Genomic DNA, 14,888 nt, shown 5'->3' with positions numbered 1-14,888 from the left:
TACTATTCGTGTGCCTGCAGGTCACCTTTCTCCTTAAATTCCCTCCACAGCTGTTTCTTTTTTTGCAGCTCAAGCTTAATGGTGTGATTCATCCATTTAACTTCCACTTGATTTACTCTCCGGACTCTTGGTATGCAGTCAGTCATTACCTCCCTCAAACACTCCTTTACCACTTCCCATGCACTATTAACATCCAGCCCTTGCAGTTTTACATGCCGTGGCACTGATCCAAGAAATCTTCTAAGCTTGTCATACTTACCAGCTTGGTGATTACACATGTACCCTGTCTTATATAAATTATCCCTGTCTTCATTGAAAATTCCACATTTAGCCACCTCCCAGGTCAAGGAGGTGGCATAATGTGTGAGTGATCATACCTTATGATCACTCTCACCAAATGGTGGCAACATAGTCATATTCGTTATAGTCAAATTCTCAGATGCAATTACTAGATCGAGCACTCTTGAATCCTAGTATATTCCATTACATGCTGTCTCAGATAGTTATCCCTTAGTAACTGCATAAAATCCACTTCCTTCCTCCCATGTGTCCTCTCCGCTTCTAATCAATGTTACGATAGTTGAAATCTCCCATAATAATTACCTGTCCTCCACTCATTGAGTCTATTTGCCTATGCATACCATCTCCATCTATTCCATCTCCTAGTCTAGAGCAGCACCCAACTATATATTTTGTTCTGCTGGTCTCAATCTCACACCAGATAGCCTGAAATGTACTATTTTCACTATCCCGAAGTTGAACTATTCGCTTTGGCTGCAGTTCATCAGCTATCATCAATAACAATCCTTACCCCATTCTTTTCTTTCTGTCTTTCCTGAACACACTATATCCTTCACATTCTATCATCCCACTAACTATATCATCTTCTGTTAGCCATGTCTCACTAATGCCAATGACCTGTGGCCAGGAAGAGTTAACCAAGGTCAAAAATTCCTCCTCCTTGTTCCTAATACTCCTGGCATTAGTGTACATAATGTGCAAAAGCCCCCTAGTCCCAATCCTATTTTGACGCCTTATACTAACTAACCAATTCTGGTTTGTTACCCTTCATACTAACTCAGGCATATTATACACATTCTTACACTCAACTGCCTCATTGATGTCTGCATATCCACTCAACAGCCCCCCCCCCCAAAAAAAAGCTCTAGTTTCCTTGATTCTGCACATCCACTTTCACTTCATTCAGCAACAATTTTTCCAGTTTCTGAACAAGAAATCCATTCAGGTGCAAACCATCCTTCTTGTATAAGTCCTTTCACCTGTCAAACTCAGTCCACACACCCACAAACTCCACACTACTTCTCCTGCATAACCTACACATAGAGTCATTTGCAATTATGGCCCTCCTTCTTCACAACTCTACTCTATCATACCGCTCACTATCTTAACTCTCTCACTCTTTTCTTTTGCTACTTCTAATAATTCTCTCAAGTATTCTCTCAGAGCAAACTTTTCACCTTTTAAATCATTCATTCTGGCCACTATAATAATTTCTTTCACCCTATGCTTCTGTGATCTAATAGTTTCACATCATTAATTTTCACACCAGGAAAGCAAGATTTTTTCAAACTCTCATATATTACACCTTTTTTACTACTGAATTGCCATATAACACTTGCTCCTTAATTTTTCTTTCACTCCTTTTCATTTTTCTTATCTCAGCAGCTGGAGCGATGACAATATTGTCATCGCTCCAGCTGCCACTTTGCCCTATGTATCACTTCGTGCAACCAAGCTACCTCCCTCATTGCAGCTAACTCTTAATTTTTTATATCAGCCAAACCATTTGCTCACTCTTTACTTTTACTCTCACTCTCAATGCTATCTGACATTACATTTCTACCGCATTCTGACTTTCATCCACTACGTCAATCTTGCGACCTGAGATACACTTTAGATCCTCACTTTCATGACACTTTCCCACCACTATTGCTCTGAAACCAAACTCCAGTACACTCGGCAAAGCATAAATTACACAGACCTTATACGGGACAAACTCCCGATAAAATTCTTTAAACAATGACGATAATTTGGATGCCATTGCTCTACTTTACATTGGTGCCATGTGCTACTCTACATATCTTGCCGTATCTTATCAAAAGACTAAATTAACACTATTTAAAACAAACTTTTTAAGCTAAACTATTAACTCTGTAGTATACTCTATACCAGCACAATTTTTAAGCTGATAATGCTAATTTTTTAAAACTAAATAACTTATCTTTCGGAGCTCTTCAAATGCAGTCCTACCATTACTGCAAAGCTTTAAAAAAAAATGCATAACTTGATTGTTAACAGAAATTTTATAAAGATCTCAGCTTACTTTTCGTTTTTCAATTTACATGAAGTAAAATAATAATAACTTACACATGAAATGGAGTTGTTACATCTCCTAGCTTAATGCTAATTGGATCTTCCTTGAAAAAAAATGATTCTGTCTCTGCAGGTTTAAACCCTCGTGGTTCATAATTGGATGGAGTTACTGGAATGCATAAGTAGATCACTATACTTTTTAAGAGTGAAACATATGTTTATATAAAACAGAAATAAAAAAAACAGAAAAAAAACATAAAAAAACAGCAGAATATTACAAAAAATTACATTCTTGTTTTCATTCATATTTTATTATCATAGAAGCCAAATTTGCACTTGAAATAGCTTCACAACATTTTTTTTTAAATTTTTTTTTATTTAACATTTTATGTATTTTATTTAACATATTGAATGAAAGACAAATACCAAATAATATCCTAAAAGCTATCATATACGAGAGAGATAAACCAAAGGGTCTGACAGGGATGTCCCCTCTCAGCAACTCTTTTTAATATTTACCTAAATGAAATAATAATAAAAATTCCCATCAAGGTATTAAACTTTCTCCTAGTGTGAACTTAAACACTCTCCTTTTTGTTGATGACCAAATAATAATTATAAATTCTGAAGATAACTTACAGAAAGCTATTTTAGATCTAAATGAGATAGTCAAAGATTATGGTATGATAATATCAACAGAAAAATCAAAAACTATGGCCTTTAAAGGATCCTGTCCTTTAAAGAATCCTCCAGCAAGAGCTAAGATAGTAATATATATATAAAATAATAATAATATAGTAATATATATAAAATAATAGAACAGGTGAATTCATTTAACTACCTAGGATGTATGATCACATATGAAAATGAAAAAGATATAAACGTAAAAATTGCAAAATATTTAAAAATAATAGGTGTAATTAACTCTATATTTAAACCAAACCTACTTCAAAAACAAACCAGACTAAAAGTATGCAATACATTAGCCCTACCAGTCATTGTATGGAAGTGAAATCTGGACAATAAAACAAAAAGACAACGAAGATTAATAACAGCACAAATGAAGTTTATGAGAAAACTGCAATGTATACTCTATTTGATCACAAAAGAAACAAAGAAATTATGAAAGAATTAAACCAAGAATCAGTAATAGAAAAAATTAAAAAATATAAACATAAATGGATGGAACACGTTCAAAGAATGAAAATAGAAAGATTACCAAAACAAGCCTTAAAGTACAAGTCATTAGGAACAAGAAAACGACGTCCGCTTAAACGATTCAACAATGACGTCTAAGGCCGGAAAACAGGCCATGCTAGGCCTAAATCCTTGATATGATGATTTTTTTTTTTTTATTTACTCAGTAAAGCCAGCATTACCCAAAATTGTTTCAAGTATTCTGTAATGTAAAATATGTTTCCTGTGAAACAGGCATACATATAACTTTCCATTAGCCAGCCACACCATATCACTAGGCATAAAATTCACTGAAGTAAAACTGAAGTCTTATATAGAAGTTATTTTCTACTTGAAAGATTATATAAAGTTGTGATGCCCACTTTCCAGAGACCAAACATCAACAACAATGACTGTCTTAAATTTTTTAAGTTTTGGAAAGTTATCCTAAGCCACACTCTTTATACATATGTTTCAAGAGAAACTCTTCATTCCTGTGTTTCATGAATTAATAATTATTTACATTTATTTATTTCAGTTTTACATTTATTCATTCTAATAGTTGTAGATCAAGCCATTCTCCTGCAGTGAATAGCATATATTGTCATGCACTTACATTTTAAGTGTCAGTCTAATTTGTTTATTTATTTTCATTTGTATGAATTGACAATGGCTAGATAACATAGCCAAAAATTCTGCAAGTATGAAATATTAATCTTTCCATACATAATTTTGTCGATTTTAATTTTTTTCAGGCAATAATAATTTTTTCATACATAAATTTGGCATAATTGGCAATGGGAGAAACTTGGCGATTTAGAAATGAATGATATAATCACGTAATCACAAGAAAGATATTTATTAACCAAATATTTCGGTCTGGAAATCGCAAGTATCCTTGAAACAACAGATTTAGAAATGACCATAACTGACCTCGTTGAGTCAGAGACGGGAGATTCTTCATGTAGAGAGATGATGCGTATGATAGAGGTCGAGAGAAGTATGAATAAAATAATAACAGTGGGGAGTACGGAAAGGTTGCATGATTCTGAAGTTTAAGAGATCATCTCAACTGGGAGGATGAATGGCAAACAAGAATGGCTGACTTCCAGAGAGAGATAGATGAGCTGAAAGTGCAGGTGGAATGTCTGGGGAATGAAATGAGAAGTGTGAAAGATGAAATTAAGCGAATGGAAGAGACGAATGCAAGGTGAATCAGAGGAGGAGTGAGAGAGAGTTATGAGAATGAGAGAAGAGGAGAGAATAGGAACAATAGTGGAGGAGAGGGATTGAGAGAGAGTTATGGGAATGGCAGAAGAAGAGAGAATAGGAACAGTAGAAGAGAGGGAATGAGAGAGAGTTGTATGAATGATTGAAGAGGTGAGAATAGGATAAGTGGAAGAGAGAGAGAGAGAGAGAGAGAGAATGAGTGTCAGATATAGGAATAATAGAAGAGGAAAGAATGGAAACAGCAGGAGAGAAGGAATAAGATGAATGCAAGGGAGCACAGGGACTAGAGATTGAGTGATGTCAGGAAGGCGGGTAAGTAGGGGAGCACAGAGAGAAACTGTGCTCCCCTACTTACAAGAGAGAGAGAGAGAGAGAGAGAGAGAGGGATGCATGTGAACAATCGAGGAATATGGTGGTAAGTGGTGTAATGTATGGGGACTCAATGATCCGTGGTGTTCAAGATAGAATGCGTGAGGAGTGTTTGCCAGGAGGAATGATAGAAAGTGTGGCTCTGGCAATTAAGAGAGGTGAAAGGGAGGATGAGATAATTGTGATGGTGGAAACAAATATAAGGTCTTGAGGTTTGGGACACATCGATGGGACGCTGCATACTCTATGGGAGGAGTTAAACTGGAGGAAGTAGGAGAGACAAGAGATCTGGGTTTGATGATTGATACAAACCTGAAATTTAGAGGACATATTACAAAGGTAGTGAAGGTAATGCAGAGGATTGTTGCAATAATGAGGACACCGACCTGCAGAGATAAAATGGTTATCATTCCATTGTATAAGACTCTGATCAGACCACACTTCTGGTCCCCAGGATTTGAAGGGGATAAATTAACTGTGTGAAAGAGTACAAAGGCAGATAACAAAGATGGTGTCAGGACTGTACAATGTTAGTTATGAGGATCAGCTGAGGGACTGTGGACTGCAGAGTTTGGTGGATAGAAGAAGGAGAGGTGATATGATTGAGACTTTTAAACTGTTGAGAGGTGGTTACAGGGTTGACACTGGAGAGTTCTTTTGCTTGGTTGAACAGCAGGAAGGAGTAATGACAAGGGGCTATCCTGGAAGTTATGAAAGGAAATGGTGAGCAAGAGGGTGAGGAGTGGTTTCTTTGCATGGAGGCTGGTTGAACAGTGGAATGCATTTCCTGATAGAGTGGTAAGAGCGAGAACGGTCAATGAGTTTAAGGAGTAGTATGACAGACATTGTGTTTCCTAGGATGGGCCTCCCACAATAAGTCTTGATAGACTTTGTGTTTCTTAGGAAGGACCTCTGGCGATCAGTCTTTTGACTCCATGGAGGCCTACATAATAATAATAATAATAATAATAATAACAGGCATCAATGTTTTGTCATTGATGCCTGTTATTAATTATCATTATAAGGACATCATCCAGAAGTTATCAGGTATGATGAAAAAAAAGTTTCTGGATGACCTGTAGAAGTTAATAATGTAGTTAACACAAAATTTCTCCAGTAGATGTAGAGTAAAAGTTGCTGGGTCATTTGCCATTTATTTCCAAGTTGTAACTTGCTTTACTGAAATAAAATACCATATAAACCAGCTGTGTGTGTTGTTCTAACAAAGAGCAATCTGCATGTGTTCACTTTTAAACAAATAGATTTGAAAATTTATATATTGTGCACTTTGGGAAATAAATAAGAAAGAAATGAAGAGAAAGGAAATTTTGTTTTAACTGTTAAATAAAGTTTTCTAGCCAGCAACTACATGTGTCTTAACAGATTTAGAGGACAGTAGCAGGATCACCAATTCAATTCTAATGAATATTTCCCATGAAAATATTCTAAGAAAATGCATACAGCAGAGAAATGGAATATCTGTTTGCAGGGACAGCTTAACATGGTAAGCAGGCGATGCGTTGCATCGGGGCGTCTTCTTCAAGGGGTGCTGAAGTGAGTAGAAAAAATAAAATAAAAACACATTTCAATATTAGCGTTTATTAAATCTGGATATGTACTAAATATATTGTAATCAATACTGCAACTTTTAATAACATTCAGCAAAAACAGAAAGTTGTTTTTTGCTAGGTGTAGTATAGAACTGGCGGAAACACTGGACAAGCCCAGTGGCTTGTCCAGTGTTTCTCCAGTGTTGACACTGGGGAGTTCTTTCGCTTGGTTGAACAGCAGGAAGGAGTGATGACAAGAGGCCATCCCTGGAAGTTACGAAAGGAAACTGTGAGCAAGAGGGTGAGGAGTGGTTTCTTTGCATGGAGGGTGGTTGAACCGTGGAATGCATTGCCTAATGGAGTGGTTAGAGTGAGAACAGTCAATGAGTTTAAGGAGTGGTATGACAGACTTTGTGTTTCTTAGGGGGGGGGACCTCCCCTCGATGAGTCTTTTGACTCCATGGAGGCCTGAATAATAATAATAAAAATAATAATGTGTTTTTTTCATTACTGAATTTTATCATTACTTTCTATTACTGTTAAGACATGCAGGGACTATATAGTGGGACAAGAGAAACTGCCCTTAAATATCTTTATGGCATACTTTTTTAATTTAATCAGTAAAGCTGGCTTCATCAAAAGTTGTTTCAGGTATCCTGTAATATAAAACATGTTTTCTATGAAACAGACATGCATATTAATTTCTGTAATAGTTCAGATGGACAAGGACCAATCTCATGTGATACTTACTCACAGGTATGACAAAAGGAATTGCCTCGTGCTTTCTGAATGTGAATTGGGCAGGTACACCACAAACTGTTGCATGTCCTTTCTATTAAATCCAAACTAGATAGAGAGGAAAGAATCTGTTGTTTTGGGGATATATATATAATATAGTTAACCAATAATTATGAGAATACATATTTGGATGGCATATTAAATTAGCAAAGAGCAAAATGTATTAGGGGTGGATAACTGGGAGGAGAGAGATCTCTACATAGCCTTTTAAGGAATACAGAAAACCAACCATCTGAATATTAATCCTCACCTTCTTGTGCTGTGCCCATTAGTAGATATCTACCTGGATATGGAATGAATGAATGAGGATGGGCTGGTAATTTTGGATTTAGACAACAAAACTGTATTCTTATTGGCTTAAACAAAAATAACATGATGGTACTACATGTTATAATTTCATGTCAACTGCAGTGTCATCTGTATAATAAAGCCCCTGACCCCATTGTTTTCATTAGGGAACCAGGGAGAACAGCAAAAAGTCAGCTACTGAAATAAATTCCAACTCAACATCAGCAAAGTTCAAGATTGGCATAGCACCATCAGCACAAGAACCATCAACAGAAAAGAAATGGAACTACAGACGAACAGGATAAGTACTAGTTCAACATAATTGATGTTACTGAAACAAAGAAGGCAAAAACAGATACGATTTTTCTAAGCTACAAATACTAGATGTTATATTCAGGCAATACTAATCAGGGAGAAAAATTGTAGCTATAATATTCGATACTAAATATGAAGATAATTTTTATGAATGGCAGACAATAGCAAAGAGAGTGATGTGGACAAAATCCAAATGGGAAACTGGACAATGAGACTTATTTGTGCCTATGGTTCCACAGAAGGTTCTACTAAGGAAGAAGTGAAGGAATTTTCTGAGGGATTAGAGAAGGGAGCTGACACTAAGAAAAAGTTGTTTCTTGTTGGAGATTTAAACAATAGATTTAAGAAATGATTTCAGGCATATAGAAATGTTTTGGGATAAGATTTGGAGAAAAGAGCAAAGCTAATAATAATGGTAAGTACCTGCTGGATTCTTGTGCAGAACATGGATTAATTCCAACATAAAGATGTGCATAAACTAACATGGAGAGAAGACATAATTAGATTTCGATCTCCGAGTTTCGTACCTGGCTGTAAAATAATACGGGATTTACTATCCCCCTTAACTTAATTTATGTCGCCGGAAAAATAGCCTCTTGGCTCTTTATCGTAGTAATAATAATATATGAGTACACCAGTCTGGCAATTCATTAGTAGGGGTATATGTAAGTTCGGTTCACTTAAACCTTGATATTCCAGGTCTACCTACTCACTGATAAGATCTCAATAAGGGTCGAAGCCGGTCTGGGTAGTGACCTCTCCTCATAATGTAAAACAGTAATACATCTCCTAGGAGCTGCGTTTTACATTATGAGAAAATACTAAGGATAGTGACGGAGCTTGCTCCACCTTTGCTCTGAGTTGCCCTAGTGTTGTACTACCCAAGTGATGAGTTACGGTTGGACTCGCCAATAGTTCTTCGGCATGAAACTCTTAGATTTTGATGGATTTCGATCTCCGAGTTTCGTACCTGGCTGTAAAATAATACGGGATTTACTATCCCCCTTAACTTGACTATGTTAATGTTGATACAAGGACAAAAGAGTATACAGAGGATTTGCAATTGGAAGTGATCACCATTCAGTGTTCAGCAGGATAAAACTAAATATCATACTGAAAAAGAAAAGTATGCAGGAAATGAGTTTTTAACAGCACTTATGACATAATAAAGCTTATTAGACACGTGTATTCATGAGAATAAATAATAATTTTTATTACTGCAAACATATTGACCAGAAACTAACTGGTCATCATTTTTATATTTTTTTTATATACATATATTTTTATATTTGCTTTTTTTTTTAATAATGGAAAGCACTGCAGCTTGTTTAACCTACTGCATCAAACCAACTATGGAACAGAAGAATGATATAATAAATTTAGTTTAATCCTTTATCCAAGTGTAAGCAAACAAAGTTTGCACCTGAAGTATCTTCAGGACCGAGGCAACTTGTGGTAAAGGTGGACCAAGCTCTCATCACTCCTTGTCTTAGTATCTTCCATAATGCAAAGCACATCTCCTTGCAGACATGTATAATACTATACATTAAGGGAAGGGCCACTACCCAGACCAGTTTTGACTTTTATTGAGGTATCGTCAGTGGGAGCCAGACCCAGAGGTGGTGTTACTAAGGTGGAAGCAATGGAGAAGTCATATTTACCTATACGAGCTGTCAAAAGGTGTCTCACCTTATTTCCAAACTTCCAAGAAGAATGACAGAAAAACTTTGTTAACATTAGATAAAACCCATACATTACAGTTTTAAGAAACACATATATAAGAAGGCTGCCACAAAGAACATTAGTACAGAGAATAAAAAGATTTAAAACAATATACAAATGAAGATGAAAAACACATTTTTTCTTTGAGTTGAGAACTAAACTATAAATAAATAATGACTAATTGTGACTGATTGTGAAATGTCTAGGCAAATTGGTTGGGCATGTAAAAAGAAGGTGATCCTGATGGGAAACTTTAATTACAGGAATATAGAATGGAAGAAGATAGTGTTATCATTATTATTAACATCTGACCTCAACGGAGTCAGAGACTCATCATGGGAGGTACACACTATTGCACATAATGCTCATCCAATGGCACACCCTGGGAGAGGTGTGCCACTGGATGAGCCTCTCAAAAGAAAAAGTCAAAAAACACTAGAAAATTTTCCAAAATACTTTTCCTAATTAAAATTCATTTTTTATTTATGTTGTGCCATGTCTTCTATTTCTATACTACTTACGAATTAGGGGTCACATAAGATGAGAGAACTCTATACCAGTGTTTCTCAACCTATGGTCCGCGACGATGGGACAGGTAGTCCACAGGCTTAAGTTAACCAAATAAATCTGTATACTTTAATTATCCAAACAAAACAAATTAAAATTGAATATAAGTAAGTAAAAATTATTAAAATAAAACGAATACTTAAAAAAATAGTGGCAGAATGTTCATGGAATGAACATTCTGCCACTATTTTAATTTGTAGCAGCAGAATGATGAATAAAAGAGGAGTGAAGTGTAATAAAAGAGGGGTGAAGTGAAAAACAATGTGGTTTTATTGCTTCCACCTTCCCTTGCTGTTTTGTCAGATTTGAAGTGAACATGTGTTGTCCACATGACTACATTTCAACCAACTGCTTGCTGTTTATTGAATTTTTATTATTGAAGGTTTTCCTCCTTCAACCAAGGTTCAATATATCTTCAGAAGTGCTAAGTAATACTTAGACAAAATGTGTTGTGAGTTAACTCTAGTATTTATATCTTTTTCGGAAATCATGCGAAAAGCAAGCTGACAATTGAATTGAAATGCTAACTCTCTTCAACTGAATTCCAATAATATGTGAAACTGCCATAACAGAATTCACTATATATATATATATATATATATATATATATCTTTGTTTTAACACGTTCAAGAATTTTAACACTTTTGGTTGAATTTTATTGCTGCCGAGCAAACTCACACAATCTAATTAATAACAATAGTTTTTAGTTAGATGCTGTGTTTGCCAGTGCAACATATGGTTTTGCTTGAGTCTATATATACAGCATAGTTTCTGTATGAGGGGGACATGTGATTTATTAATTAGTGTCGTTTTTATCCCAGTTGTGTCTAATTGCACTATTTGTTGAGAAATATATTACACAGACTGCTTATACCTTATTCACGACATAATAAAAGTACTTGTTTTTCTTGCCTCTGCAATATAGTGGCTATTGGGGGAGGGCGTGTTGTTTACCGCAGGAGCAAGTTACTATCGCCCTCCTCTGAACGTGTTTCAGCTTTTTTCATTTGCGAAGTATATGCGAAACGTCAAACCTGACCATTATTCATACTGATATAATGGTCAGGTTTGATGCCTCCTCTCTATTCACTAATGTCAAACTCAAAGATGTCTTAGACCTTATCCAAGCTATATTTCTTTCCAACATCTCAGCCTTGTTTCAGTTCACCATGAACTCTGGCTATTTTGTTTAGCAAAGAAAATTCTACAAACAAATAGAGGGAACAGCCATGGGTTTTCTATTTTTCTCCACACTCCACAACATATTACTCTATGGCATCTGTCTGTATGTCAACTCCCCCTTCCCCCAAATCCACACAGTATGATATTAAATGCATTTGCAAACTAGCTACAAAATGATAATGGTGTAGCCATTTCCCCTATCTAATTCTGCTGTGGCTCTATTATAAAATGTGAGTAAATTGGTATGGCATTACCAACCTTTTAAAAGGCTATGCTGCCCACCATAGAGTATCTTATTCCCAAATACCCATTTTGGAAAATTTGTAACCAACTTTTCCAATACTTTAACCACCACTCCTGAAATACTAACAATTCTGTAATTTGTTATTTCTCTCATGGAGCCACCTGTATGTAATGGAACCATCTTACCCTCTTTCCACTCTTCTGGAACCTTGCCAGAGCTAAGACTTAGATTAAACAACTTCATCAGAAGCATTGCCAATTCTCTTGCATATTCTCATTGCATGCAATCTGACATGCCAATCAATCTTACTGCTGTATCCACATTGATGTTCTTCAATATGCCTACCTCAATTTTTAAACCAGTGTCTGTCACATAAGCAAATGCAAAATCTCCATCAGAATGACACCTTTACAAAGTTAATCACTTAGTAACTCAACTATTTCTTCTGTCACTTTTTTACCATTTAATCGGCATTGATTAATGTCATCTTCCATAATCATTCTTCCTCTTACTTACTACATAATGAAAAGACTCTTTTTGATTTAATTTGGTCAGCTTAGATAATTTTCTCTCTTAATCTGATTTGGCCTTTGTTACTATACTAGTCACTCTTCTTTCCCACACTTTGTACTGCTCATGAGTATGAGTTTGCTGATCACCTTGTATTTATATTCCTTCCACAATTGTGGTAAAAGCCAGAAGCAATCAACACACTTGCTCATGGCCATAATTATGCTAGTGCATAACTGTGGCCTAAAAAAATTCCAGCAGAAGAAATAATGCCAGCCTGGTTGGCCAAATGGATAGCGTATCCACTCTCCAGCGAAAAGGCTGCAGATTCTAATCCTGCCGTGGGCATGGATGCTTGTGATTGTCTGCGATGGTGGTATTTCCACAGACAAGGCGGCAGATGGCATTGGTGTAGTTGCAGTCAGTTAGTGATTAAATGGTGGAGACAGAGTTGTAGAGCAGGTGCCCTCCCTCGATAAGTCCTTGGACTCCCTGGAGGTGTCAAATAATAATAATAATAATAATGATGATGATGATAGAAATCAAATGAGGTATCCTCAGTCTTCTTACCGATATGCCAACGTCATCAGATTGGATGTAGCCTTGCAAAACCACCAAAAAGCAACCTTTCAAAGAAGGAATATAAAGCTCTGCAAGAAATTAAAAACAACAACAAAATAGTAATTAGCAAAGTAAGAGGAATGCCACTGTGATTTTAAACCAAAAAAAAAAAAAAATCACACTGAAAAGCTTGCCTCATTAATTCAAGATTGCTCTATATACCTTCATTTAGATTACGATCCCACCAATATATAGATCAGAACACTTCACAGACTTCTTAAAAAGGTCACTTCTTGGCCTGTTGAAGCCACCAACAAACTGAAATCGTATAACTCTAGACCCCCAACCCTTGGATATATGGGCTACCAAAAATCCATAAACAAAATGTGCTATTATGTCCCATTGCAGGTGGCATTGATTCTCCCACATACAAATTAGCCAAAGTGCTCTTACAATGTTCTGGTAACACTCCTTTACACACAAAAAATTCAGCCCAAAATTAATCAGTTTCTGATAGCAGTGCCCTAACCAATGAACTTGGCCACATTCTCAACACTTTCTTAACCAATGGCTACAACCCTCACAAAATATTAAAACCCTGTAACTCAACCCTACCCCCCCCCATTCAGAGCAGAGATTATACAAAATCTATCACCATTCCATATATCCAGCACACATCTGAAAAATTAACAAAAATGCTAAAGAAATACAACCTAAAACTACTTACAGACCACAGGAAAAACTGGCATCCCTCATCCACTCCACCAAAGACCAACTACATTTCCTAGACCTACCAGGTCCCTTAAAGTTACTAACTATCCTGCTACAGCCAAACAGGCAGGACAGCCGATATCACAATTTCTGCACACACACACAACAGATGTAGCCCATCTGCTTCCACTATTATAGCCACTCTGGACTTGTTGACCATGTTTTATCCTCAGCCCAATGGTCAAGACCATCCAATTTAGCCCACTTGGGGGGGGGGGGCATTTAGGACTCTAGGTCCAACTTTGATTGCCTTTCTTCCAGTGTATCCTAGGAGTGGTGAGTATCCAAAAACATGGTCAGCAAGTCCAGAGTGGCTGTAATGATGGAAACAGATGGGCTACGTCTGTTGTGTGTGTGTGTGCGCATGCACACAGAAATTGTGATATTGGCTATCCTGGCAAACCTCAACAAATTTGAGTGCATGAAACTGCCCTAAATTTGGGAAGCACTCACCCTCAAATCTTCAGCCCAATGGCCAAGACCACCCAATTTAGCCCACTGAGGGAGGGGGCATTTAGGAATCTAGGTCCAACTTTGGTTGTCTTTCTTCAATTACCTAGTTAGTGCCGTGTGCACATATCATTGTTTTATTATCCCTGATGATGATAATGTAATGTTGCCTTATATTTTATAATTTCCTGAAAAATAATAGTTGTTGTTGTCAAGTGTCCATTGAAGAGCTTCTAGATATGACCGTGATCTGTAGAACTGCTTTGGCAATCTGTTGAACTTTGATGGAGTAGAGCTTTTCTCTAGGGTTATTGTCAATTTTCTGTAGAGTAGCAGCAATTGCTGGACATTTTTTTCTGGACAGCTGAGATTTACAACTCGTATTTGTAATATGAGTTGTAAATCTAAGTTCCGTGTCTAGGGTTGGCCTAAGTAAATAAATATGGACAGGTGTTAGTTCAACTCCTGGACAGTTTTTGCATGTTTCATAGCTCCTACTACCATCTGGATGAATTTTCATGCCTTTAAAATGTTCCATCCTTAGTCTGGTGATGATTGTGGTTATTTCTCTATTTTCATTAATTTCACTGATTTCATTCTTCTTGATAGTTTGTTTTATCAATCTTATTTTGGTAACAGAGTTAGCAGCAGTTAGTGAGAGTGGGTGTAATTTTGGAGGTAAGTGTCTTGCTTCTTTGGCTAGTCTGTCTGCTATTTCATTGCCTTCAATATTTACATGGGCTGGTATCAATTGCAAGTGTGCAGTTCTTATTTTTCAAATTTAAGGTTGTTAGTAGTTCATGAATTTCCTGTGTGAGTTT

General features: G+C 36.4%; 1 protein-coding gene across 1 annotated transcript in view; it reads right to left on the bottom strand.

Annotated features, from left to right (window-relative positions):
- Positions 1–14,888, bottom strand: part of LOC150092731 (uncharacterized) — a 303,164-nt gene that overhangs the window by 128,311 nt on the left and 159,965 nt on the right. The window contains exon 9 of the mRNA XM_090414579.1: positions 2,389–2,503. Within this exon, the coding sequence (XP_090270705.1) occupies positions 2,389–2,503 (115 nt within the window). The remainder of the gene's footprint in view (positions 1–2,388; positions 2,504–14,888) is intronic.

The sequence above is a fragment of the Typopeltis vanoorti genome, chromosome 25, assembly GCF_054136105.1.
Source record: "Typopeltis vanoorti isolate ZY-2024b chromosome 25, IOZ_Tvanoo_1.0, whole genome shotgun sequence".
Lineage (NCBI taxonomy): Eukaryota > Metazoa > Arthropoda > Arachnida > Uropygi > Thelyphonidae > Typopeltis > Typopeltis vanoorti.
Note: the sequence above shows the minus strand (reverse complement) of the source record. Positions and strands in the feature narration are given on the sequence as shown.